The 27,816-nt window shown below is 37.3% G+C and overlaps 1 protein-coding gene across 1 annotated transcript; it reads right to left on the bottom strand.

Moving 5' to 3' along the window:
• Positions 1-381: 381 nt before the first annotated feature.
• On the bottom strand, positions 382-27,080 carry LOC145784621 (organic cation transporter protein-like). The gene is made up of 14 exons (XM_082596486.1): positions 26,987-27,080; positions 25,245-25,418; positions 24,895-24,988; positions 16,965-17,123; positions 15,590-15,693; positions 13,790-13,944; positions 12,880-13,069; positions 7,587-7,710; positions 6,193-6,358; positions 5,495-5,668; positions 5,242-5,350; positions 4,845-4,944; positions 1,630-1,775; positions 382-1,007 (listed from the first exon to the last, which is right to left on the bottom strand). Exons 2-14 carry the CDS (start codon positions 25,385-25,387, stop codon positions 863-865), a joined length of 1,809 nt encoding a protein of 602 aa, XP_082452612.1. The 5' UTR covers positions 25,388-25,418; positions 26,987-27,080; the 3' UTR covers positions 382-862.
• Between the last annotated feature and the right edge of the window lie 736 nt (positions 27,081-27,816).

Below are 27,816 nucleotides of genomic sequence, written 5' to 3'. Positions count from 1 at the left end.
AAAATAACTTTTGTTTTCTTCCATATACTTCATCATTATGTAGGTTTCAAAACACCGGGTGAAGTATATTATTCATAAAAATTTCCTTTAAAAAATCTCCTACAAAATTTTGATCAAACCGAAAAAAACGTCATTTACTGCTCTCTAGTGCCAGCCGTGTTTGAGGTTTTCAACGGGCTTCTTCCACTAGTCACTTGAATGATTGCAGCGAATAATTATGTGATATATTTTCTTACTGTTATGCATGTACACCGTTTGTGTTTCCTGTTTTTCTGACGTTGTGTTTTCTCAATGAGTTATAGAAGTCTAGATGTATTTTTTTACTGATGATCAGTGAGCACTCCACAGAAGTCGAAAAGTTCGTTTTATTTGTAAGAGCTTTGATGTTGGTTGAACAAAATAATGCTGAAACCTGCGGAACTATTTGGTTTTTGAATGTACAATTTCAAGTTACATGTCTAGACCATCGAAAATAACTTTTGTTTTCTTTCATATTTCATCATTATGTAGGTTTCAAAACACCTGGTAAATTATTATCAAGAAACTTGAGACTGGGAGTAAAAAAACGTTTTTATGAAGTGCAAAATTTTATGATAACTAGTTTTAGCCTACTCAAAAGATAAAGGGTCTTTACTTTAATATTTTTCTTTTACGTATTTTGATATAAAACGCACATAACTAAAGTTATTTACACAAGCTGAGTTGTAAAAAGCTGCAACAAACAAGCGTCTTAAATGTAACTTAATTAAAAGCACAATTTGTTTTTATTAGGCACAGAGCAAGTTCAATCAACACTACGTTCTATTAGATTACTTATCGAGGTTTTTAACGGTTCGAAGACCAACTTATGAATCTTAAAATTTTACAGAGCTGTTTTTTGCATATAGTGTGTGTCCAAGTGGCTTTCTGCTGCTTTCTCTTTTGCTTTATCTTCAAGGGATGAATGCGACTGTCTGCTGAAATCCACAGACAACGATAACGGATTTTCTTTCTCCGGATAATTTTTCCTGATAATAGCCATAAATTGATGTTACTGATTTTACTTCAAAGCAACATGTTGCAAAAGACATATTCAAAAGTTTTTATATTTTGAAAAGATTTTGATTTTGAAAGCTAAACGTTTAAACCCTACGATTATGGAAAAAGCTACTTGTTTTGTAAACAATAAAATTGTTGAACGAAAAAGAACATAGAAAAATAACAAGAATTTTGAATATTTTATTTTAAAAGTGACAACACATTTATTGGTGATTGAAGTGGTGACACAAGAGATATAGCAAAACCACTAAATCAAACACATTGAAAAAACGTAAACACAGTGAAATGCTTCCAAACTTAGTAGCAGTGATATGAAACCTTGATCAGTCATGAGTGCTGCCTCATAAAAAAAAATCCCTTAAAAAAATTTGTATTTTGCATAGCATGCTCCAAGATGACAAACAAATCTGAATCAGCTTGACTTCTGTCATGCGCAGAAGTCAAGCTGATTCAGATTTCTGGAGTCGCGGTCTCCAATGGAGGAGCATTCTGGAGGCGCGGTCTCCATTGTATGATAAGGTGATTGAAGGGTTGAAATGAGTGCTTGCTACATAATCAGGCTTTTAGTATTGAAATAACAAAGTGATTTACCCTTTTTTAAACCATTTCAGAATAGCAATGTTTTCTCGGTAATAATCTTCAGCGGCATCCAGTGAGGAAATGAAATCACTCTCGGACGTTTCAGGATACAAGAAAGCAAGTAGTCCTGATAGAATTGATAAGGTTCCAAAAAACGTCTAAAAAAACATTAAAATTAATAAAAAAACAACAAATGTTTTAAGTAAGCTGGTCTTGCCGCTTAAGCTGGTCTTATCAATTCAGCCACGTTTAATGCCATTGCTACAACTTAGCAGAGTACTGTTATCCTATCATGCTAACTTTTCTCTCTTAAGGTTGAGTGCTAAACAGGAAAGAAATGTTGTGTCATTTTTCTTAGGTCTTTGCTATAAACGGACTGGGTATTCAATACGAATGTGCAGACTCAAAACCAAGCAGTGTTTACAAAACCCATCAACTACTGCAAAGTCGGTCGTATGGCATTTGTGCAATATTCTCTTTATTGTTAGGTGGCCTAATAGCCACCAACTGGCTAAATAGTTACCGTGTCCGCCTTGAAAGTGGTAGATTTGAGTTCGATTCCCTGTTGGGCCAGAGACTTTGCACAATTTGAATTTCATATCAGCTGAAGGTGCTCAGGCGCTCAACAGCGTTTTTCCTTTTTTGTTTTTGAATCTATTCTACACAATGATATTTTATTTTGGGTAAAATGTGCCGCTTGAAACAAGTGAAGTCATTGCTGTTAAATGATATCGAGGTTAGATGTTTTATTGGTGGTGAAGAGAGATCTTCTATCTTGTTTGTTCCCTATTTTAGTAGATACCTGTCTGCTATCCCCGGCTCGACTCGGCTGCCAAACATACCTTGCTTACAATTCTTTATTCTGATGATTGAGTTCACAACGGGATAAAAAAAACTTGGTGTTTGTTGGTACGACTATGCATAATAAAAAAATGCTATCACACCCGTCTACTAACAAGACTTTCCTGACAATTTCCCAAATTTATCCACAAATACTGGTTTTCCAACACAAAAAGGACGTGGCTTCTTAAAACACAATAGCCTTTGGCATGAAGCAATGATTAAGTGGCAAACGCCTACCGTGGCGTGCCACGTCAATGAAAATAAAAGCGAAATAACGTAAAAACAACGGTAATATTATTACAATTTCAGAAAGTGCAATCCAACCCCCCTTAACAATATCCTCCATTTTAGCACTGACCATGGCGATATACCTAAGAGCAGGGTCACCAAACTACGGCCCGCGGGCCGGAACCAACCCGCGAACTGATTTCATCCGGCCGCCAGGTCTGCGGAAATAACAGCTGCACCACAACTGTTAAGGAAAAAAGTTACCAAACTTTTTGTAAAGGACTGACGTTGCTGTTGAGCTACACGCAACCTGCTAATGATTTTTCCATATTGTTTCTTCTTATGAAACGATTCTGGCAAATAGCAATATTAGTTGCCTATCACAAATTATTTGAAGTTCCACAAATTATATTATAGATTCTAAAACTAAAATAAGAATTGTTTTTATAATAATAGTTTTTCTATAATACCGGTAATAGAAAAACTGCCAGGCACTGTTATAAATTCTGTACATGTGCTTCCCTTGGCATTAGCAACCGTCTTTGGCTTTGCCTTTTTGTGTAATAGAGACTTCTTTGTTAAAATTGTTCGTTCTTATAGTTTGCTGTTGTATGTTGAGTTTGTACATTTTCCACCAGGCAGCCTACATGTTAGTGTTCTGTTTTTATTATTAGGCCACCACAAATGGGGACAGCCTAGTCCAAATTTGGAAAGATGTAATGTTTTTTCGAGAGCACGATGCCCTTTAGTGTAGGCTATCACAGCAGGGGATAACTTTTCCAGCAACCTTTCGATTTTCATCACAACTTTGCTATTCCACCGCTGACTTTGTTATTTATTGTGCTCAATTCAAGTCAATGGAGATTTTATCTAGTTGTATATCTTTTCGCAATTTGCATCCGGCCCGCAGCTGTTAATCTCGCAGCAATCCGTCCCTCAGAGAAAAAAACTTGGTGACCTCTGCCTAAGAGTAATGCATCTGCGCATGCACAGAGCTGGCTGGAAATTTATTAAGCCTTAGTCTAATATTAGATATAGGCTACACTTGCATGTATTACAGATATAGGCTACGTCTAGAACGACGTAGCCTATATCTGTAATAGATACAACGCTATTTCAAAACGCACGTTTTTATTAGTTAATCAGCCACACTTCATAAGCCTATTGGGACATTTAGGCTATTGAGAGATCGGGTAGATTAGTTCATTTGTTCTTGTACAATATATTCATCCCAGCAATCGAAAAGATCGCGGTTTGATATACAGCACATCGAGCACAAGCAGCCCTCATGCAACAACAAATAAGGCGACCTTGAACAGACAGACTTAAAAGAAACACTTTGTTTGTTCATCAACTTTTGTTTTCAAACTACTGTTTTTTTTTTGTTATCTTAATGGCAATATGGTGAGATATTTTTTGTGCCTGTGATGAGTGTCTTGCTTTCAAACTTGGGATTTCTGAATAACTTAACATCTTCAGTTAGACTATAAGTCTAGACTAGTTAGCTGAATCATTTGGAATTGACAATACAAATAAATACAACAATACAAATCTCCACAATGACAATACAAATCTCCACAATGACAATACAAATCTCCACAAAATTACTATCTACATAGTCTTTAATAGCCTATCTAATTTTGCTATATTATTATAAGACAATATCTATGCATGATCTATGGTTCTTTCAGACAGCTCATTTGACAAAGGCGCCCGACTTTGTGCACAAAAAATCTGCTGGTTCGACTCTCGAAGTGTGCACTTGAACAACGCTTTTTAAGAACAGCTCTCCATTCACCGGCACCTAGTGGATGGAAAAATTTGCAAACAACAAGCGAAAGCTTCACTTTGGGGTTCTTGATAACCGCCCTGCGTCAGTTGTTCAAAGCATGTACAGTCTACAAGTATGTAAAACTGTTAGGAATGACCTTTCATATGAGTTCTCAGTCCAAGGATAAATATTTAAACCGACCAATCATTTGACAAAGATTAGAAATGTCTGCCCATTTCCAACTTAATATAAAAACTTAACAAGCGAGATTCTATCAAAAAGGGTTTAGTAGCTAAATGTTATAGTTCTCGGAGTATTTGCTCGCAAGGACATAAGCATCCGCTAATCATTGTTTCCCAAATGGAGTAAAAAATGTAGAGCTTACCTGAGTAAACCAAGGTATAGTAGATTGAACCTCAAGAATTAAAGGGGACAACATACTACCAACTCTAGCAGCCATGGATCCGAGGCTAACGCCGGTTGCTCTGTGGTAATGTTGAACAATGTATCATGAGTTTGGAATAAAGTGTTCTTATTAAATTGTCAAAGTGGTCTATTATAGAACAAGGCCAACTAATTTGATGATGCCCAGGAACGTCTGTTTTAGCTAAACAGGTCATTAAATCATTAAAATGTTTCTCCTTTACTTTCAAAGTGGAAATGGTGATAATAGGCCCTGAATCACTATAGTTGCCTTCTACAAACATAAAATACATGTATGTTTTTACTAAAACTAAACAACAAAACAAGTGAATGTAACCTATACATTATATTTGCGTTACCTAGCATCAGTTGGAAATATTTCAGAAGATACTGTGTAGATAACAGCAAATCCGTTTGAAGCAAAAAACTTTCCAACGATTGCCAGCACTGTGCTTGCTGTAATAAGGGCTGAAATGAAAATGAATACCATTAATATTTCAAATAAAAATCATAAACCAAGTTAAATTGCAAAAGCTTTCTCAAAAAAAAATATTAATGATGCTTATAATCAAAACTTATGCATAGCCTACTGGAAGGATAAGTGAATCTTACCACCACTTCCACCGGAGTATAAGTCGCAAAGCATGGAAGAAATACATGCGATCCCTGACATTAGGAAGCTAGTGATGAGAACAGGCCTTCTTCCAAGTAAATCAGCGAAGTAAACACAAATGTAAGCTGCAATTTCCACGACAGCATTCAAAACGTTGTTCAAGTATGGGTCACCTGGTGGAAAACGTGCATGAAGAAACAATGATGATTAATATATGGCATGATTAGCTGTAATTGCATTCTCCAGGAGACTCACGTCACCAACAGTGCTGTTCTGAAAATACATTGCATTCTTTGCAATTACTTCGAAAAACGATGTGTTAAAACGGACATTCCAACAAAATACGTTAAAATAAAAAAACAAAAGTCCAAAACGTACAGTAGATATAGAAACCTCATTTTCAGCAATCGTTTCGAAAACTAAACTGTTTTCATTTTTTGTGGATTCATTCAATAGCACAGAACTTGAAAACAGTTTAGCTTGAATATGATTTTAGTATTTACACAGTAGCCTACATTTTAAGTTGTTTATTTTTTGATTGGGTTGATCAGGTGTTCCAACCATTTGCTTTTAACGTTTTGCTTTTATAGTTTTAAAATACTATTATGAAACTTAAGCTACAAAACTAAAGCTTGTAAGCTCAAGTTATTAAAACTATTGCTATAACCTATCATCGGTAGATTAATGAATAACTGACCAGCCAAATTTCCACCATTCAAAGCAAGGCCATAGAATACCATGCTGACCGTGAACCAAGAAAACATTACGTTGAAACACATCAGCCTCATTAGAGGGCGACGAAATAAGTCCCAAACTTTAATTTTCTTTGATCCAGTTTCGACTTTTTCATTATGGCTTTTTCTCTGCAAAGAAAGTTTCCTATAGTTGTCACATACCATCATTAACTTATATATTTGCATTTCAAACCATCAAGGCCAAGAGAAATGTATCAAAATAATTTAAACTGAAACCATAACTATTATAATAGGTAGGATACAACACAATGGAAAATTCGTGTAAGCAAATGTAAGCAAATGGTGATAAGTTGCGCTAGAAAAGCAACAATACGTTTTCATAGACATATGTTACTCATTACAGTCAGCGGTGGTTTTGACAGACAACACTGGTTACCACCTGTTGTAAATAGCTATTACTTTTTGTCACAATTTCTTTCTATCTCTTACCAGGAAAGAGACTTGGAAAGGTTCAATGACGTAGTTTAATGGGATATTACCGAAAGGCAGTCAATTAAATGTCGAATATTTCTACTGGTGAAATGATAATGACAATTCTTGAAGGACTTTAAAGATCGGCTTCTCAAATACAGTAACTCTAATTTCGAACTCAATTTATATCAGCACCAATTTTCATCTACTTGTATTCAATTACTTCAAATCTCAATCAACAATATTTTCTGCACCTTTTACCAATCCACAACTCATAACACAACTCTCATAATCATCTCTCATAATCAACTTATAATAATAATCCATCAATTCACACCACTATTTATAGCAGGTTGTTTGGTCTAGTAACTTCGAGAAGGTTACGTAATGTTACATCATAAGGACTCATTGTTCTGTCACGTTGCACTAAACGTAAACAAGCAAGTTTAAAGAAGCTTCTAGATCTGCACGTAGCAGTAGAATGATCTAGAAAATACGTTACATAATAAAGATTTCGCAATCACAGATCTACTGGTAAACATCCTTATGACGTCATGACAAACGACATTTGGCAATCGTGGAAAACAAAAGAACATTCCAGGTTTCTTCTGAATGAATGTTCTGGAAATACATTACATAATACAGATCTTGCAATCAAAGGTTTCTAGAGGACAATAACCGATGATAACCTATAGCATAAGAATTTTACAATCAAAACAGCACGCTCGATCAAGATACAAAGCAGCCCGTCGCGAGACCTCGCACATTGATTGTGACACTTTTCTTTGGCCAATAAAAAACACTTTTTTCTTAATAAAAATTATATTTTTCTTTTGTGGTTTACTTGCAGAGTTATTATCTTCCACTAGCTATAGCCTATGTAGTGGGCAATGGGCATGCAGCAAAGTCTTAGGTTGCGTCTTACTTTTTCGGTTTCTGTTTCCACTATAAGCCTCCACTGATCATCGGTAAGAGTTTTTCCTTTACTTTCGGCGTATCTGCTTACAACTTTTCGAGCTTCTTTTATCTTCCCATTTGTTAAAAGCCATCTGACCATAAACCAAAATTCAAGTTAAATTTTAAATTTTTCTTAATTCTCTATTTTAGGCTTACAAAAAATGTATATGCTAAGGAAGTTAACTATGAACTGTATGGGATATACTGCAGGTAGTACAAAAAAGCACTTAAAACCAAAATCGCACTTAATTTGATAACACTTATTTATTTTCACATGCATATATGTCAGGGACGTATCCTCAATGGAAGCAAGGGAAGCATTCTTTCCCTATCAAAATTGAAAAAAAGATATGATACTTTTCAGTAAAACAATTTCGTATTTTTTTTTACCTGAATACGAATTGTGACAGCTGCTAAGTCATGTCTCCGTGTGATTTCAGCTCGGTTTTAAGTTTTAAAAAAGTTAGAAGCTTACGGAAGCAGAGATTCGTAGCGCATCCCTTGCTCTCGTTTTTGGTATACGAAGAAACAAAGGAAAACAGCAGCTGAAAAAATTTACACGATTTAGGTTTCTTTTAACAAATCTATGGAAGCAATTGGGAATTGCTTACTCTGACTGTTGGCGTTGGGTATTGTCAAAGTATTGTACCGGTAGGCTACGTATTACGTAATAAGGAAATCAAAGACGCTGTTGAGGATCGGCCTCGTAAGGAAAAGTTTGAGTCTAGAGTTAGCTTTGCACTCTTATCCTAGCTGAATAAAATTTGGCATAAGACAGGATGTGTGAGGTCCAGGCTAAACTTGACTGAAATGAATGCTGGCTTAAGCCACTACAGCAGTAGGTAGCTGATTTTATGGTGTTCTCTAATTTTAGCCGCACTTTTTGCCCGTTTCTGTATAAGAGCTACCTTTAATAAGTTATTAGCTGTTTATCTGCTAATAAATTTCATACAAATATTGCCCTTAAAGTGGTTCCAGAAAGCACTAGAATCCATTATTTGAGTGTAATTTTGCAAAAATTTTCCGGGGGACATGCTCCCGGTCCCCCTTACATTGCGCGTGCCTTCGGCACGCTCTAACTCCCCCACGAGTTTTATTGCTTCCCTTGCTCAGCCGACCAGGATATGCCACTGACATATGAATATATGACAGTACCGTACTGTACTTCGGAAGGAAGATGGTAGCTTAATATCACGTAATTTGCAAGCCCTCCTATGGCTAAAAAGTCCGATGACTTAACACTTTGCTCCTCAAAGGGAGGCCGGATTTGGCCCCCCCCTCATATTTCCTTTAATTATTTGAAGCACAGTAACGCCATGCACTTGGTTTTTCTTGACTTTTCCTAAAATTGCCAGGCGGATCTGATGATATTAAATTTGATGCTAAAAGTTGTGTAGTTTTCTTGTAAATTCAAGATTTTGGTGAATTTTTGCTATTTCTAGCTAACTTCCAGCAAAGCGTGAAATGGATTACATTGCGATGACAAGCCATAAGCTCATAATTGCTTCGTGCATCGATATGCGCGAGCAGAGAGAAGCATTCTCTTGCTTTCTTTTGTTTGGTTTGACCTCAATAATACAAAGCGCGTTATTTCTTATGCTACAAAGAAAAGCCAGTGATCGCAAAGCTGTTAATTAGAAACAATAATAGCAAACGTTTTTTGCGTTATCAGCTCTACAAAGAAGAATAGCAATCCACGATCAAAATAGTAGACTATGGAGGCCACAAACTATTCAAAACAGTTGTTTCAAGCAGATAATATTCATTGACGAATAAAAAACGTTACAATAAGAAATCTTCTCTTGGATAAAGACACGAAAACTTGGTTTCGAAATAAACGTTCTATGGAAATGCTCTCATTGACAAAACTTGCAATTGAGGAAATGTATCACTGCAAATGCTTTTGGGAGAAGCCGGAGAAATAGCGTTTTTGCAAACAGTAATTGTGAGATACTCAAAATTATGAGATAGGCTTCATTTACACGTAGCAGCTAACTCGATGGCGTCCCTTCACTGATTTATGTCGCCTACTTGTTGTTATGTCCTGTATTTTTGTTTCACAGTGCACTGTGTTTTGTTCCAAAGAGCGCAAAATAAAGATGATAATGCTTCATCTACATTACAAAATATTTTGTAATGTAGGCCTACAAACAAAATGTACAATGTACACAATGTACATTACAAAATATTTTGTACTGTAGACGAGGCATAAAGTTAGGCGTCACATAAGACAAACAACAAATCAGCTTTCTTCATCATTGATTCAACATCTGAATACGTTGCGCCAATGTATAAGAGGCCGGCTATTGTGAAGACCCGCCATTTAGGCTATAAACGATCCGATTATACCAAAAGTGGGACAAACTAGTGGATCAAAGAATGAATAAACAATGCTGAGAAAACTAAATCTAAGTGACGAACAATACCGATGTCTTCATTTATCTTGGAAAAATGCTGCCCAAACTTATCAACAAAAAATACCGTAAATAACGGCAAGGATCCCGAAAGCAGAATTTGCTCAACTTTGGCATGAATTTAGTCAGACATCTACAGTAATAATTCCACACATACAATAACGGGCTCTCAACTGCTGTAAGATAACACGATGGTTCTGGTTCTGGGCGATTTGTGTAACAGTTTAGGGGAAGACACTACTTGAAATGATGCACCACACAAAAGATTTTCAATGAAGACTGAGTCTAAAAACCGATGTGGATTGTGCTGCACAATGACTTCAAGTTCAGGACAGACAAGGCACAAAAATATCACGATAAAAATAAAGACCTTGTGGGAGATTTTCGAGAATCATAACACGATGCAAATACCAAAAACGCATGGTTTGCATGCTGCTCTAAGCTGGCCGGCAACCACAAAGGTAGACAATACAGGCAGTTTATAATTCGATAACAGCGCAATAAACATTATAAATACGTAAACCGACAATTTTCTTTTACAAACGTTTTACGTCTAATAGTAAATTTTCCCTCAACAATTTTTTGTGAAGCACTTGCAAACCACGGTTTTATAAAATAATTCATCATTATTATTTTTTACTTCTCGGATATTGTAAAACGTCATCAGCAAAATCACAAAAAAAATTTCATTACTTCAATGTAGTAGGCCTAAGAATTTCTTATAGAATTGTAGCCACGTTGTTTCAACAAAGAAGCCATTTTTTAGCAATATAGAGTTATAGAAAATAATTTGCAATCATGCAAATGGTTGGAAAGAATCTAGGAAGTCTTCTCACAATCTGGCACAAAATGATTATGTTTATTGTATCTCTGTAAAATGTTTTACGACAAACTTTGAAGCTTCGTTATAATCATTTTTATCTTTGAAGTCAAAAGTTATTTTTTTTTTTTTGGCCAGAAACATAATCACTGCCTTGCTGATGTTGTCGATATTACGCGTATTTTTAGTGCTTCAAACAATAAGGACCCAGTCAGCAATCCAGTCCTTTTACATTGATTCAACATTTGTAAACGTTAAATTTATGTAGATTTGCTGACTGTGGGTTATTTCACATTTCCTTTGTTTACGCACGTTCCTCAATTCGCTGTTGCATTATTTCGACGCTGGCGGCAATTCGCTGTTGCATTATTTCGAATTGATTGACACAATCTTCAATAAAAAGTGAGCTTCGAACTTAGCTTTGTTGATATAAATGCTGTATTTTTTGTGGATGTAATTTATGAGTCATGTTTATAAACACCCGTAAGCGAAATGACTTATGATGTGGCCTGCATGATATTTGTGATGCGACTTGACACAAATCCACAATTTCAAAAGCACCTAATTTGAACTTAGAAATTTCAGATAATTTCAACAACTTGTTCAACTGTCTTCTCTCTACTAAAAATATTCATACTACAAACTCAATTGTAGACCTAAATACACAAACGAAGATGTAAACAGCTATTCAAGCAGGCTAAGGTGTTACTTATGAGAAATTTGGTTCCATAAAACTAGAAGCTAGCCATGAGTTTGGGAATGCATTAGTTTAGGATAAAAATGTAAGACAACAAACGCAGTTTTGTTTTTTTTTCAAATTCGTGTAACAATGTTACTTTGATTGTAACTATTTTAGAATCAGTGAGTAGCTTACAATAAGATTTGCTCGCAAGTCGTAAATTCTAATCAATGCAATGATTCGGCACACCGCACACACACTTCGTGCGTTCGATCGAGCTCTTTGTTATTCAGAAGTTTGCATGAAATCGGATTAGCACGGTAATTAAATAGCGGCAAGTTAAATCAAAATTGTCGTTTTTGGGTACCTTTGCAAAAATTGAAATATCAAGTTTAACATATAAAATTTTAAAATAATGACTTTTCAAACTTATATACAAATGATTTGCTTTCACACCAGTGCAACTTCTGTTCAAATAGCATCAGCGGATAACACGTAACAGCTGATTGAATTTGATCCAAAAACGGCCCCCCCTTGAGCAGTTAACTTCCAAAAAAACGTTGAAAAGCAAAGGGTTAAATTGAACTTGAGCATGCGCTAAGCTGTTGGTAAAATACAGTGTGCGCATTGCGCAATACTAACCTCACCTTTTAAACACAAGGTTCATCTGCCCCGGCTTACTTAACATGCTGAGACGAGGAGAGCGAATGTCTTCGCTTCTGGTTTAAGAGCCTTTCCCAGAGGCACGGAAGCACTTTATCCCAACGCTAGGAGCTTGGTTTGGGAATGTTAGGGCGTGTACATTTATGTAGTACGCCTACACTTTGCACTTACAAGAGCCAAGCCTTCTTTGGATATTTACCTCATATCTGGAGCCTTGACAAGTACTCCTATTTCGGGCCAAAGTAACCCTGGGAGTAGGGAGAATTAAGGGGTATTTCCACATTTTCCAAAGCACCACATACTCAAAGTGGTGTCTCCTCACCGATTGCAGTTTTATATAAATACCCAGAACGTTTTCACATGCATGTCAGCTTTAATGGATTATTTTTTACCACACTAAATAAAACCAGTAAACTCAGTATAAATTCAAACTCATGACAAACAAATTAAGAAATATTTCACTGATATGTTTTAAAATTTGCAAGGTTAGGTAGTCTTTTAGAAACTGTTTTGCTCATTACTTTGTCAAGGTAAGATATCTGTACTGTAGTCTCAAACAACTAAAGATTACGCGGAAATTTTTGTAAAGTACAGAGTTTAACACATTTAGGCTACCGCACAAAAATAGAGTTCAAGTTGGTCCAGAACTTAATAAAACTGATAAACTGTAACAAGTAAATCATACCGAGGTGTTTCTGGAATGATAAAATACATAATGTAGAACGTAGCCGGAAGAAGGCCAATAGTGATCTGGATGTCTCGCCAATCCCTCAAAAGATAAGCTACTCCAGGATACACAGTGTGAGATATAGCTGTGCCAATATTTATCCAAGCACCTGCTTCTGCCCTCCAATTTGTGTCGGAAATTTCAGTTGCTTGCATAAAAACAAAAAAATATGAATTATTGGTGGCGGTTTATACAGTAGATGGCTGGATAGTCATTTATTTTTGTTTGGATGCGAGACAAAAAGTATATAAAAAAAGCATACCATGTGCAATTGTGCATCCAATGAAAAAGCGCGAAAGAAGTAGCCCTATGAAGGCTTAGGAGGTCGTCAAGTCTGCGCTCTCTCATTTACGAAAGCAAGTATTTCGTTTTTAAATAGCAAGTTGACACAATGAGGGAAGAAAAAACAAAATAAACGAATACCAACTGAAAAAATCCATCAGCATTAAATGGAAAAAAAAGATAAAAAAGCATGTAAAAATTGTACAGCTATTTTATTTCGTGGCCATGTCCGTTTATTTTATAAAAATGCTGTAAGCAACTTTTGTGCGATAAACCCATTTTATATGTACAGTTTTTATCAAATTCGATTCACCAAAGAATGAGCCTACAAAACGGAGAAACATTATCTTTGTTTTAGTTATACGCTTTATAGTTATCGCTATCAGCGGTGGCGTGTGTCTGTGGTGGTAGTGCTTCCACCGATGCCAATGGTGGTGGTAGAGATCTGGTAATATTTGAGCATTACAACAACACGCTTAACAGAGAAAGGTGAGAAATCTGAAAAAAGGTTAGGTTAGCCTAAAGTATGGCCAACTGAATAATTAATTATATCTCAGTTATCCTACTTGGGCTTACTGGTACTCACCATACGTAAAAATCGCTATAAATGTTGCAATGTTAAATGCTCCCACAAGCACACGTACAAAGACAAACAATTCGTATGTTGGTACAAAAGAGCATCCAACACTGGTTGCGATCAAACCGCTGACTAAGACCAATATTGCAGTTTTTCTTCCAAACCTAACAGTAAGAAAAAGTAAGATTTGTTTATAATGTTAGATTATCATCACTAAAGCAAATAAAAACTTAGCCTACTAATTGTGCAAGAGATGTTGTGATAAAACCTCTTCTTTAGAAGATGCCAAACACGCTTGAAAATGGGCGAAGACCAGTATGAATGCGTTAAAGCCTTCTGCTATCTTGGAAATATGATTGGTCAGTCAGGTGGATGTAGGGATGCTGTCACATCAAGAATCAGGTTCGCATGGAAGAATTTCCGAGCGCTCCTTCCCATTTTGGCAAGGAGCAGTAGGCTATCCTCTTTCTAAAGACAGGGCATGTGTACAACATGTGGGTCAGAAGCATAATGCTTTATGACAGTGAGACGTGGCCAATCACTGCGGATGACATCAATCGTTTGATCCATAATGGCAACGCTATAATGAGGTGGATATGCTCAAAGCGACTGACGGACAGAGTATCAAGTGAAGACTAGAGAAGGCTTGATGGAAGAGTCTCCATTGGTACGGCCACGTGCAACAGATGGAAGAAGACACCTGGCTTAAGAAGGTTCAGTTACTGAAAGTAGAAGGGCGCAATCTCCATGGACGACCAATGGAGAGGTGGTGTGTAAAATATGGTGAAATCTAAACATTTGAGTACACAAACTTTGTGTCAGCCAGTTAAGCAAGTTTCTCAAATGTTTCGATTTGATCATATTTTTGCAGTGATAGTAAATTATTCTTTAATATTTCTTTTAAAAGTAATTTTCTTATAGGCTTGAAAAGGGCTGTATGTCTTGCCGAAAACGTTAGCTTATTGTTTTTTTGTATAATGTTAAATGTAGTGTTGTTGCTGAATTATGTCTGTTTTCTAACGAAATGTAGCAAAATATTCTAGTACCATAAAATATTTATTGAAAATTGCGATGCATTAGTTACATCAGCTGCTTAGCCGAGTGGTGAGAGCCCTCGAACGGCATTCAAAAGAGTAGTGGTTCGACATCACTCATGAGCATGTGGCTGTGTCTTTGGCAGGACACTTAAAGGCATGCCTGAAGGTGAACGCGAAGATTGGCTTTCTTGCCTTTCCGTCCACTTAATCTAAATCTTTAACCACGACTGAAAAAAAACTCAAAAAAAACAAAACGATGCAATGGATGAAGTATTAAGGCAAACATTCCATCATCATCATGGACACTCAAAAACAATAGGTTCACTAATGTGATTCTAGAATTCAAACAATTTGTCTTTCCGGATTAATGCCAATATACACTTAGCGGTTTGTCAGCTTTTCTCAAATATTTACACTTCTGCGCAAAAACTAATTTCAAATTTGTCTAAAAAATGCTTTATATAGGCTACGCTATTTACCACAGTAAAGTCCAGGCCACAATTGAAAACCCTTCATAAAAATTTGTTTCAAATCAGAAAATTATTATAGATTGAAATTCTATTCTAATAATTTGGTTCCAATTGTTATTCTATGAATATGCTTTAAATTACATCAATTGATTTACAATCTGTAAAAACACATTTTTCTGACAAAGGTGCAGGCTAACAACTTTACTTAAGAATGATATAAAGCAGGTTATTGAGTGTAAGCAAAACCTAAAACAGAATGAATTTTGTAATAGTTTTTATAGATGTTTATTAAACGGTCTTACCAATCAGAGAGAGGGCCTACGATGGCAGAGCCTATGAAGAAGCCCAGAAAAAAGAGAGTTTGAGCAATGGTGTCCAAATATCTTCGGTCGCAAACTAAATCCCACTATACAGTTGAAACAATTAGGTCCATTGCATCAATGATAAAGTAAATATCTATCCACAAGTTGTCCGCAGCAGTATGGTTTATAGTTGTCAATATACTTATTTTTAGACAATACATTTAATGATGCATTTTTTTCTGATCAATTTACAGCAGTAGCGAACCAGAGGAGGGTCACGTGCTCCCCAAACAGAGAAAAAACTTGTAGCCTAATTTTTCTCTGTAGCTTTGCTCAATCAAAACTTTTCTCGCTAGTTTTGCTCCTCAACTACGTTATAATCTAACCGACAACATATGGCACGTCATGTGCATGTTTCAAATCAGGAGAACGTACAAGAGATAGAAATGAGCATTGCATATCAGAAATTGATTAAATTTTTTGATTAGTTGAAACTATGGTCACTCAATTTTTATTAAACTGTCATTGAATTTTAGTGGCCTATATTCGAAAGCGCAAATCTAACATATTTGTTCTTGTTTACATAAAACGTACGGGTTGTTTTTCAATTAAATATTCCAAGAATAATGCGGAATATTCATGCAAGCTACATGCTTCAACTTGTAGAAGAATGAAATACTTAACAAAAACGAACTTTTAACTTTAGTAACTATAGCCTACATTACAAAAAAATAGCAATGTCTTTTAAACTTGATCCCAATCGTGATACATCATTGTTAAATCAAAACGATATCACTGAAATGATATTTACTGATAGTCTAGGCTAGACAGGGTTACTCAACTAATGTTAATAAAGGCCCAGTGTGACAAATGGAATGCTTTCACCTGTCCGGTGAATAAATTATTTCATACGCAACCACGAAAGTTAAAGTATCAATGATAGTAACGAACTATTTTTTTTAGGTAAAATGTAACTCCTCTAGGATTTTTGACAATGTGTTGGGGAGCCCGCCCTCAGCTATTAGGATAATCACAAAAGAAAATGCTTTTTCCCAGTAGAAATCTGTTTAAAGAGGCCCAGAAACGTGGCAATGAGGTTATTCTTCCAAAAGCCCGAGGTCCACTATCAACACTCAGAAGGTCTGGATTCGGACCGCGGTCCGCCAGTTGAGTAGCCCTGGGCTAGATGTAAAAACGGGATGAAAAACTGCTAAAATGCAAACTTATCATTTCCTTAAACATTTATGGGACAAAAATATATCTTGGTGAAACATTTTTAGAAAGATATAATCATAAAATTACTCCATAATTATGTATGAAACACTACATATTTTAATAAAACTAATGTTTAAATTAACAAATTATTCGTAAAAACCTGAGATGTAGTTGTTTCCCCATAATATGTATCATCATATCTGTACCCTCTGTCGCAAGGTATTCCAATGTCAGCAACATTACTTTCCGTACAGGAAAGATCACAGTTTTCATCACAGCCGGTCAAGTTGTATCCATATCTCTGGCATTTGCTATATTCCTATAAAATATATTTCAAAGGTGGCAACATGGCTATTGAAAACAGGTTCCTGCAGAGTGGAAGCTGCTTCACTTCATCCACGCTAGATTAATTGATACAGTCATTTTGACGGTTTTTGAATTACTTAATGTGACATTCTTATCTGGAAATTTTGTGCTGGTGTGAAAGTGGTTGAACTTCCTAAGTACTAGGTTGGAAAGAATCGTTATGATTACTGCCCAAAAACTATTGTTTTAGTAAGTGTAGCTTCTGGTAGTCTGTGCGTTATGAGAGTAAGGTGTTGAGTGAACTAAGAAGAACTCTCGAACACTTTACGATTGCTAGAAACTATCAAAACACTTCGCTCGGAAGGGATCGCCATGTGCGACAGCAAGTGGCACCCGATCGTCATGATGCGACTGTTAGTAAAGTCAAACTAAAACGCATAGGAACATGGAATGTGCGTACTCTGCATCAACGGAGGAAACTTTTTTAATGTTATGCACTATGCAGGATATGAAAAGAATAAACATAAATGTTCTTGGCTTTGCAGAATTCGTTGGACTGGTAAAGGTACAATTACATTGGATGGATGCAAAATCTTATATTCGGGAAGTGATTAACATCACAGAGGTGTTGGCATAATACTTGACCCTGTTACATCTACGACTTAAAGGCGTCTGGCCTGTAACAGACAGGGTAATAGTTGTTAAACTAAATGCTAAACTATTTGACATTGGTATAGTCCAAACATACACCCCAACATCAGTTCACAATTGGAATGATATAGAATTAATTTATGATGACGTTGAACGTGCCATCGAAAAATTAACATCCGAAGATATCAAAACATTATGGAAGATTTATTGCAAAAGCGGGAAACAAACGAATTGAATATAGTAGGCCCACATGGTGTTGATGAAATGAACCACAGAGAAGAACGACTCGTTGAATGGTGTAGCAGTAATGATTATATAATCCCCCTAATACCTGGTCGAAAAATCACGAAAGAAGAAAATGGACTTGGCGAAGCCCTGGTGATCAAAAAATCAAAAAGGATAGATCAAAAAATTAGACGAAATATATTCTTGCTCAAAAGCGGTTTCGTAATGTCATTCTATTATCAAAATCAATGCCTGGTGCAAACTGCGATAGTAACGTTTCAATTGTCTGCTTCCTATTAGGCCTAGGGCCAAGTAGTGCAGGCCCTTAGGGGCAAAAATGAGCATCTTTAGGCTAAACGTGTTACACGTTGTTGTTTTGCATATTTTTGTAGTTGATGAATCTAACTTCAATTTTAGTGGGTGCCGCAACTTTTTGGGTCACGTGATCACCCCCAAATCGGGGATTCCCCCCAAATCAATTTTGGGCTCTTTTCACGGCATATCTATGCAATTAGATACGTTATTTTTTTATATTTGGACTGACTGCCACTACAAAATACACGAGATAAAAATCACGCAAAATTATGTTAATAATGACGTCATTGTGGCGTCATAACATTAATTTTTTGCTTGTGTTTTTCTTATTGTAGTCGCTTGTTTGTTGTTGGTGTTACCTTTTTGGTTATAAGTTACCAATGCTAAAATAAACCCCTCTTCAAATATGACATCAGCATTGCATCATAATTTTGTTTTGTGATTTTTTTTCAGATGTTTTTCTTATAGGTTGGTATAGTAGGTAGGCAATAACTAGTATTTTATACAAGTTGATTAGTGATAGGCCTATCATGAATGTAACTACCAAAAAACTACTCATCATTGGCGTATGAGCATTGAGCAGATCTTTCCAGGCTAGATTGGAGGACAGGAAATCATCAGCCACTCGACAGTCTCGTCGTCCTGGACCCTTAGACCATGTGCACCGTGTGGAGGCGGGTGAGTTAGGCAGTTGTGGATGACATGATCTGTGGTCTGTTCAGTGGCACCACACTCGCATTCTGGCGAAGGAGCCATGCAGGCCCCACTTGTGCATGTCCGAACGAAAACGGCCGACGCCAGTTTGCAGGCGGTTTGGCCTGTCCCACGCAAGCCTTTTGAGGGACATTCTCTGTGGACGGGGATCGGCGTCGGGTATGAAGTAACGGAGCATGGAGCTGTGGTTTTGTCACTCCGTGTTCCACATGTGGTTCATCCAGTGTTCCGCACTTAAACCAAGTTCTTCTGTGTTCTTAAGTAGTTGTTGTGCGGCAGGCACAAAGGGGCGTCTTGATTTCAGCCGCTGCTTTGAAGGTGGTGGTCTCTTGAATGTTGCATGGAGGGGATGGTCGGGGTCGAGCGAGAGAAATCGTGGCTCCTTTACGACGTAGCTCAGCGGATTGGATGCCTGCTAGAATGGGTAGGAAGTCCGTCGGAGTGGGACGCAGACATCCAGTCACAGTACGCAGTGCATTGTTGAATGTTGATGGCTGTAGCAATGTGGTGTGTGTGAGAACTACAACCCCAGACTGGTGCTCAGTACTCAGAGGTGGAATGAACAAGGGCTAGGGTAGCTGTACAAAGAGTTTTCTCATCAGCTCCCCAGCTGGAACCCGCCAATCGCCTCAAACGTGCGACTCGTGTAGATAGTTTTTTGCGCTGTGACTCCAAGTGTCGGCGGTAGGCTACGTGAGTGTCCTGTCTAGAGTTATGCCGAGATAAGTAGGTTTGGCACAGTAGGGAAGGCGCTCCCCATCAATGTTGATGTTTATCTCACGCTGTGCCTTCCGATTGTTAAGGTCTAAGGCCGCGGACACGGTCTTTGCCTTGCTGAGCTGTAGCTTCCATTTCTGGAGATATGCTGATAATGTTTGCATGTCTTGGCTGAGGTTTCTCTCCACTGACTGCCAATTTCCCGCTGAGTGCAGGAGTGCCAGGTCGTCTGCGTAAGTATATTTCCTGGAGATGGTGGGTGGCAAGTCATAGGTGTATATGTTGAACAGGAGAGGAGCCAAGACTGATCCCTGTGGAAAGCCGTTTTTAAGTCGGCATAGTCTGCTTCAACAACCGCTACCGGTTGTGACGGTAAAACTGCGGTTTTGCACAAGTTCCATCATCATATGGACCATATGTCTGTCAGGGAGCAGACAGAGTAACTTGCAGGTAAGGCTGCTATGCCATACGGTATCATAGGCAGCCGTGAAATCAACAAACACGGCGCCAGCCTTCTTTTTAGCCGAAAAACTGTTCTCAATGTTTTGGGTCATAAGTGTGACCTGATCTATGGTTGATCGTCCGTGTCGGAAGCCAGCTTGCTCACGGGGAGCTGCGTAGGCTATCTATTATTGGTTCGACACGGGCGTAGATGAGTCTCACGAGGATCTTGAAAGAGATGCAGAGCAGTGGGATTGGGCGGTAGCTCTTCGGATCCCCTGGAGGCTTCTTCGGCTTAGGAACTGCAACCACAATGGATCTTATCCAGATTCTGGGAATTCTCAGGTGGCGCAAATATCAGGAAAGGAAGTCTTTTAACCAGGACTTTAAGGAGGCAGCAGCATGGAGTATCAACTCCGGGCATAGGTGGTCAGGTCCAGGGGCTTTACCTGGGTTTATGTGCTGGGGAGCGGCGGAAAATTCCTCCGGGGTGAACTCACCTATTGGCTGAGCTGTTGGTGTCGTTGCCCTGGGGGAGCGTGGAGGAAGTCGTAGAGGCTTTCGCACTCTTTATCCAGCACGACATGTAGTTCTTTCGTCGGCCGCGGGGGATGAAGTGTTTTTCCGCTGATGTTATTGCATCACAAAAGTCCTGGTAGGCTTCTTCCACGTTGTTGTTGTGTGAGGATGGGAGATACTGTGTGGCTTCGTTGGTAATGAGGCTATAGTACTCCCAGTTAGCCATTCTGAAGTTCCATCGCTTAACAGGCTTGCTCGGGACAGGCATTGTGAGCGTTGGAGCCGTTATGAACGAGGGTCGATGTTAGGACCGGGAGAACTTCTCTAGCACACGTCTGTCCTGTTGGCAATTATCGGGGTCATCACTTGCGAAATTGGAAAAAACGCAAAATTGGAAAATGTACTACAAGTATCTGAAAAGCATTTACCCTTGTTTTTATGCATTAAATCATCACCTTTATGCTCGTAGGACATCAGTTCACATTCGTGATATTGAAGCATTAGAGCAAACTGATCCCACTTTGAAGACACATTTTGCTGAAGGGAAGTTAGTGGTTACAAAATCCGGTAAGTGGGTAAGAGGTTTATTTAACTCTCTGAATTTCTCAAGCTCTCCTAGTTCTATAAATGACATACAAAAGTATGTCATAGCTCTTTGTCTCAATGGTCCTATTATCACGGATGTAGATGAATGCCGTTATATGATGTTTACCAATGGTTGCACTATTCAAAGGCTGCCACCAACGTCAGCTGCTCTGATGCAGCATACACGCAGAGCGATATATCAAGCTGAAATATGGAAATCAAGCCTCGTAAATGTTTAGCAACTACTTTCTCTTTTAGCTTGGAGTTGGAAACATAATGATGCAAATCAGCTTGTTCCATTTTGGACCTCAAGCCAATCCGCATCATCGATTCACGAAATGATACATCATTTTAGTTGTCTGTCTACTTGTGGCTCTCGATGTTCCTGTAAGAAAAAATCCATAAAATGCACAAGCCTTTGTTCATGCGAGTACGAAACATGCAATTCGACCACAAAATCTCCAATCCTCTCTGATGTTTCATCTTCAATCCACATTGACGTTTCATCTCCAATCCACACTGATCATTTAAGAAATGCTTTTGACTTTCTAAATTCTATGTTGTAATTTGAAAAAACTTGTCGTACGAATTTCCTTAACATCAAATTACGTATGGTATGAATTTAACACTAAAAACCGCTACCGGTAGTTTTTTCATCTTGAATTGACAGTGTTAAGACTCAGACATTGCATAATCTGGTGTCGTGTATTCGTTTGATTTGTAGATCATAATTACATATTATTTTAACTTTTAAAGTGGCATGGCTAAAAGGAAAATTTACCCCTGGTAGTTGCTCTTCTGGTTATATCCTTGATGACGTCATTATTGCGTAATACTGTCTGGTATTATTGTTATTGCTTGCAATTGCAAAATGTTAAGCATTTGCAAAACTTAAAATGATAGTATTTGATCGCTTTTTTCGGAATAAACTTACCTTTGGTTCCTGAATTTCAAGTTGTCTAGTCTTAATAGTGCAATGATGACGTCATAAAAGATGCAATCATGACGAAATTACTTTTGGGAATTGTGAAATGGCTTTAGTAACCGGTACTCCAACTAAAACCAACAGCAAACTACCAAAATAGGTTAAAATAGAAAAAATATATTTGATGACGTCATAATGACGTCATCAATCAAACTATTTTGTGTTTGTTTTGTCTCACTTATTTGTGTGTGCTTTAAGTAAAATATGCAAAAATCAAATATGCAATTGCACAAAAATGCCGTAAAAAGAGCTGAAACGTGGATTCTGGGGAAGTCTCCGATTTGGGGGTGATCACGTGACCCAAAAAGTTGCGGCACCCACTAAAATTAAAGTTGGGTTGACCAACTGCAAAAATATGCAAAAAAAACAACGTGTAACACGTTTAGCCTAAAGATTCCCTTAAGGGCCTGAACTAAAGGTCAAGAGATGCAAAAAAAAACTTATCCAAACGTAAGTATGAAATTGATCTACTAAGTAAAAATCTTGAACTTAAAATAGATTTTTCCGCCTCAGTTAAAAATAAATACGAATCGCTTTGAAAGGCTGGCAACAACAGATAAACTACTGGAACAATTTAAAAATAGTGTGCCAGAATTGCCGGAAAAGTTTATACCACCAGTGTTGTACGCGTCATTGAAATAATTTGACGGCGTCAGCGTCAGCGCGAATTGCCTAAAAACTTTACGGCGTAAAGGACTGCGTAAGCTCTTAAAGAAATTGACGGCGTCAGCGTCAGCGCTAATTTCTAGCGCTATTTTTTGCCAGCGTCTCATAAAACGCAAATATTTCAACCAAGTTAAGGCTAATAATAGCTATAAATAAAGAGCAGGTATTATGTTTTGAGACTGTACTGTAACTAGCTGCTCAGCCTATTAGTTATTTCCTTTCAGAAAAACAAGCATTTCAAAACGTTTGTCTGACAATCTGCTGCGTATGGGACGCATATTCAGGGGCGCCGAAGCGATTTTTGACTGGAGGGGCAGGAGTATGAAATAAGGGCACTTTTGTTGCTGAAAGGCCAATTTTTTTTTTAAGTTTTAAAATAAGATATAGCGATAATGCTCATCTATCAGCTCATTATCGAGTAATGATACAAGTATCCGCTACACAAAGAACAATGGCACGGAAAGGCATCATGCTATTTTATAATCATGTAATATAACTTACTGTGATGGAGAATTTTGTGTCGTGAATATTATTTTGAGGCAAAAATAAAACATTATAATTAGGCTAAAAGCGTATAGCATAAATTGTTATATTGCAAAGTGTGCAGTAGCATACATGACCTTAAAAGGGCACCATTTCCCCCTCTTCCCTCCCCATCCACAGAAATTTGAGGGCAGGGGGGCATCCGCTCCCTCTGCTCCACCCCCGGTTCCGGCGCCCCTGCGCATATTGTCCTTTCCAAGTGAAAACATGCGTTTCACACCAGCGCTGGTTGGTATTGGTGTGTTGTATTTCAAAAACAAGTTGAAAACGTTTAGTCGGAAAGATATCACTGTTCCAAGCGTGCTGTGATAGTTTAGCATGTATAAATCTTTTAACGAGGTCCACTGCACCAACATCGCTCTTTTCAGGGGCATAGAGCTCTTGAAATAAAGTATATTCAACGTCCGCGATGCCATTCATGGATTTTTCTCTTTCTGTCTTTGATCCCTCGTTCTCAATACATGGGTGATCACCATTTGGCGAACTTCTTCCGCATGTATTCCAAGGAGCCATTCCAACCAACGCAAAAACTGGTAATTCGGATAAGTCGCGCTGGCCAGAATACATTGTGACACTCTTATTGTGAAACGAGATTTTCCATGGAAACAAAAAATGACGCTTAGCGCTTGACGCTTAAAATCGGCAAAATAGTTGACGGCGCTATCACTTCCGTCAACTGAAAAATAAATTGACGGCGCTAGCCTCAGCGTCAACAAAAAGTTGACGCCGTCAAATGACGCCGTCAATTTGACGGCGTCAGCGTACAACACTGTATACCACTAGTAAAAACTGAGAAACAAAAGAAATGGATGACATCGGAAATGCTTGACGTCATGAAAGAAAGAGGAAAAGCAAAGAAAAATCAACAGATAAAATTTTGCACAAGAAAATAAATATATGTTTGTTGAAGCCAAAGAAACTTGGATAAATAGGCTACTCAATGTGAAGAAATTGAGATTGTCAAAAGATATTATGAAAGAAGTCAGAATCGCTATAAACAAAACACGGGAGGGCAGTTGGTCCGGACAATATTTTAACCGAAATCATCCAAGCTTTAGACGAATGGGGTTGAATCATAACCAATGACATGTTAAATCATCTTTATGATACCGAAAAAATTCCTGGTGATATGGTACCTTCCATGTTCATAGCCTTACAGTTAGCCTTATGAGTCATCTAACAATGATGTTACTCCGAATCATAATGATGAAATTGAGATTAAAGTAAAAACCAGAAATATCAACAGCCCAAACACAAGAATCAAAACCACCGATCTTATACGGATGTCAAGTGACAGAAAAGTTTGGAAGACCATGATTGCCAACGTCTGTATCAGATCAGGCACATAATCATCATCAGTTAAAGGCTGCTGTTAGACTTTCTTGACACATGCACGGACTGAAATTTTTGCCAACAGACTTACATTTTCTGCTGGATCATACGGAATTGTAAGGTTTTTTATTTCACTTTCAGTTAAATTGCAATTGTTGGGATCATCGATTGGTGGAACTGCGCATCTAAAAATAAAGTAAAAACTTAGTTGTTGGTTTTGCGATCCTAAGCAACTCTGGTTGGATTGAAAAACTAGGCTATACAAACTTTGTCGTTCAGTGCTGAATTTGAAATTAACAAAGATGTTCATTCGATGGTTACTGTATTTTATTAGTAAAAAGGGTAGACTACTTTTTTTTCTACTGTGTGCTATGCCAGTTGTTCACTATATATGTTTGTACAATGCAGATGAAGGTAACTCACAAACTGACAACCTCCTACCTGTAATCTGGAACTGCGCTGATAAATATCGCAGCTTGTGATGTAAATCCTTGTCCAAAAGTCACCAATCCCATTGCTAATATAATGACCCCTTGATATTTAGTAATCCCTCCAATTTCTTTTTGAAATCCGTCTAAATCCATTTTTGCCAAAAAAGAAACCTTCTTGTGATTTCTAAAAAGAAATGATCACTGCAATAAGAATTATGCTGCATGTGACCCGTTTAGCAGATGCAGAAAGTTAATAAGTAAACCCAACAATCTACCACACCATTTGTTTCTCCTGGACAAATGTAGCTCCAGATTTTGAGGCACTTCACAATGACAGGATAGTTTTAATTACCTTTGACGGACAAGGGACCAGGAAGCTTGATTTTGTTTTAACAAGTTGGTTATTTAATACTTGTGGATTTAAAACTTGAAAGCAAATATTAGCTTAAAGACATAAAATTTTATGAAAATAGCCATTTTCACACTCCTTTATGTCTTCAAGGAAACAAATGTTCAAATGTTTATGTCCTAACTTAGAGACAAATGTTCAACTTACAAACCCGCTGTCAGAAAAACTTAAAACTAAATTTACAAAATCACCTCTTTTACAGATTTGAATTTTGCATTTTACAAACGTTATCCTTTTTGACACAGTATTTTTAATTTTCTTCCTCTGGCATCGAAGGTGCATCTGTTTAATTACCACATTAGTCTGTTATGAACATTCTCTTCATTCAACCTCACAATATTTTGTGTCAGTTTCAATAAAAAGTTAGATTAACCATTTTTGGAAGAACACCACACTTTTTTTGACATCAGCTTTGCATATTAACAAACTATCCAAAGAATCAAAGATGCCACGAGAGTTAAGAAGAAAAGCTTTCGCAGAAACAAGTTTTATAGCTTCGAATATTTTTTTTAATTTACAAAATCAGGATAATAAAATACTGTGAGGTTTCTCTAAGATCACTATACAGTAATGTAATTTTGGTATTTAAAAAAAAAAAAAAAAGCCAATATATGCCTTAGCCTACACCAAATATTCTGTTGAATGAGGGCGGGATAAATAATGAGTAGATAATTCTCTTTTTTCATCTGCACCACATGTTTTTTTAACACCAGTGTATTGCAAAAAACAATTTTCCATGATACAACTAGCGCAGAATATTATAATATTATAAAGCTATAGCCAACTTGGACGTGTAGTGGTAGTAGCTTTCATTGCCACATTGATACATAAAAATGTCAGTAAACTTTGATTTGTTTTTACTCAATTATAAACTTTCCATTTTCAACTTGAATCAATGCTTCGTCTGCACAGGAAGAATTTAAATTCTTAATAAATCGCAAACAAACCTTCCACAAATCAATTATTCGCTCACTACCGTGACAAGTTCCTAACTGCTGTTAATTTTTAAATAGTTTTAGATGCAACAAAACAACATGTTAAGCTGCAAGCTCTAAAACAACAAATCAGTCGTTTTTTACGTTGATGTAAAAAACGACTGATTTGCTGTTTGGGTTGTAACAGGGCGTTAATGTTGAATAGAAGTTTTATTTAGTTGTATTTCAAACATCATTTACCCAGTTATTGCGTTTGTGTTGGGAAAGATGACCAACAAACACGAAAACTTTCGATCAACAAAGATAGGCTTCGTCAGATAATATTTCTTACGTCACATTTCAGGGGTTCTTAACCTTTTTGTCTCGTTTACCCCTTGCCGAATGAAAAAAAGTAAAATTTTCCCCCACCGTTTTGGTGACCCCTCGTGATGTCATCGTGTCCAGTCAACCATGCGAAGAAATGCAAAACATTCTTTTTTGTCTTGATTTACCTTGGCAAATATCAAAAACAAGCTGTTTATTTGCCGAAGACACGATTGTTCTTGACGGGGTCCTGTGAAAAATAATGTCTACTCAAATGACCTGAAGACTAATTCTTGCCTTACTAGCTCGAACTTCGTCCGCTAGTGCTACCTGATTTAAAATATCCTGGGACATGTCACCATGTCACTTATACGACAACGTACTGTAACTTTTCGTTTGACAAAGAAATCTTCTCAAGTTTTCTTTTTTGTTTTACTTCACAAACAAGTTCATCCATGTCCATAGCGCACAGTTTGCACCGTATTGCGCAATAAAGGAAGTTGCAATTCTAGCAGAGTTGCAGTCCACTTTGTGGTCAAAGTCCTAATTAGTTTGTGTACAGTAAAAATGTAGCACACGTAGCCTACGCTGCTGAAATGAAACTGGTAGTCTACTAATGTGGAGATAAAAGAAAAAGACGAAAACTTACAGGGGGAAGGTCGGGTTAATTGAGCCACTTTTTGCATTTTTGCAATTTTTTTTATATGAGTTGCTTTTATTTCTTCATTCACAGTGCTCTACCTTCTGCGTATATTAAACAATATTTGTAGGAAGTACAAGCCTTATCGAACGACGACAACCGGGTCCACAGGTGTTTAAAAACTAGTAGTCAAATGGCTCAACTAACACCACGGTCCACGGTAAGGGTTAGTTGAGCCACAGACTGGGGTTAGTTGAGCTTCATTTATTATTTTTGAAAACACAAATTTAACCAC

The sequence above is a fragment of the Aplidium turbinatum genome, chromosome 15, assembly GCF_918807975.1.
Source record: "Aplidium turbinatum chromosome 15, kaAplTurb1.1, whole genome shotgun sequence".
In the NCBI taxonomy this organism is placed as follows: Eukaryota; Metazoa; Chordata; class Ascidiacea; order Aplousobranchia; family Polyclinidae; genus Aplidium; species Aplidium turbinatum.
This window is presented reverse-complemented; position numbering and strand designations above follow the sequence as displayed.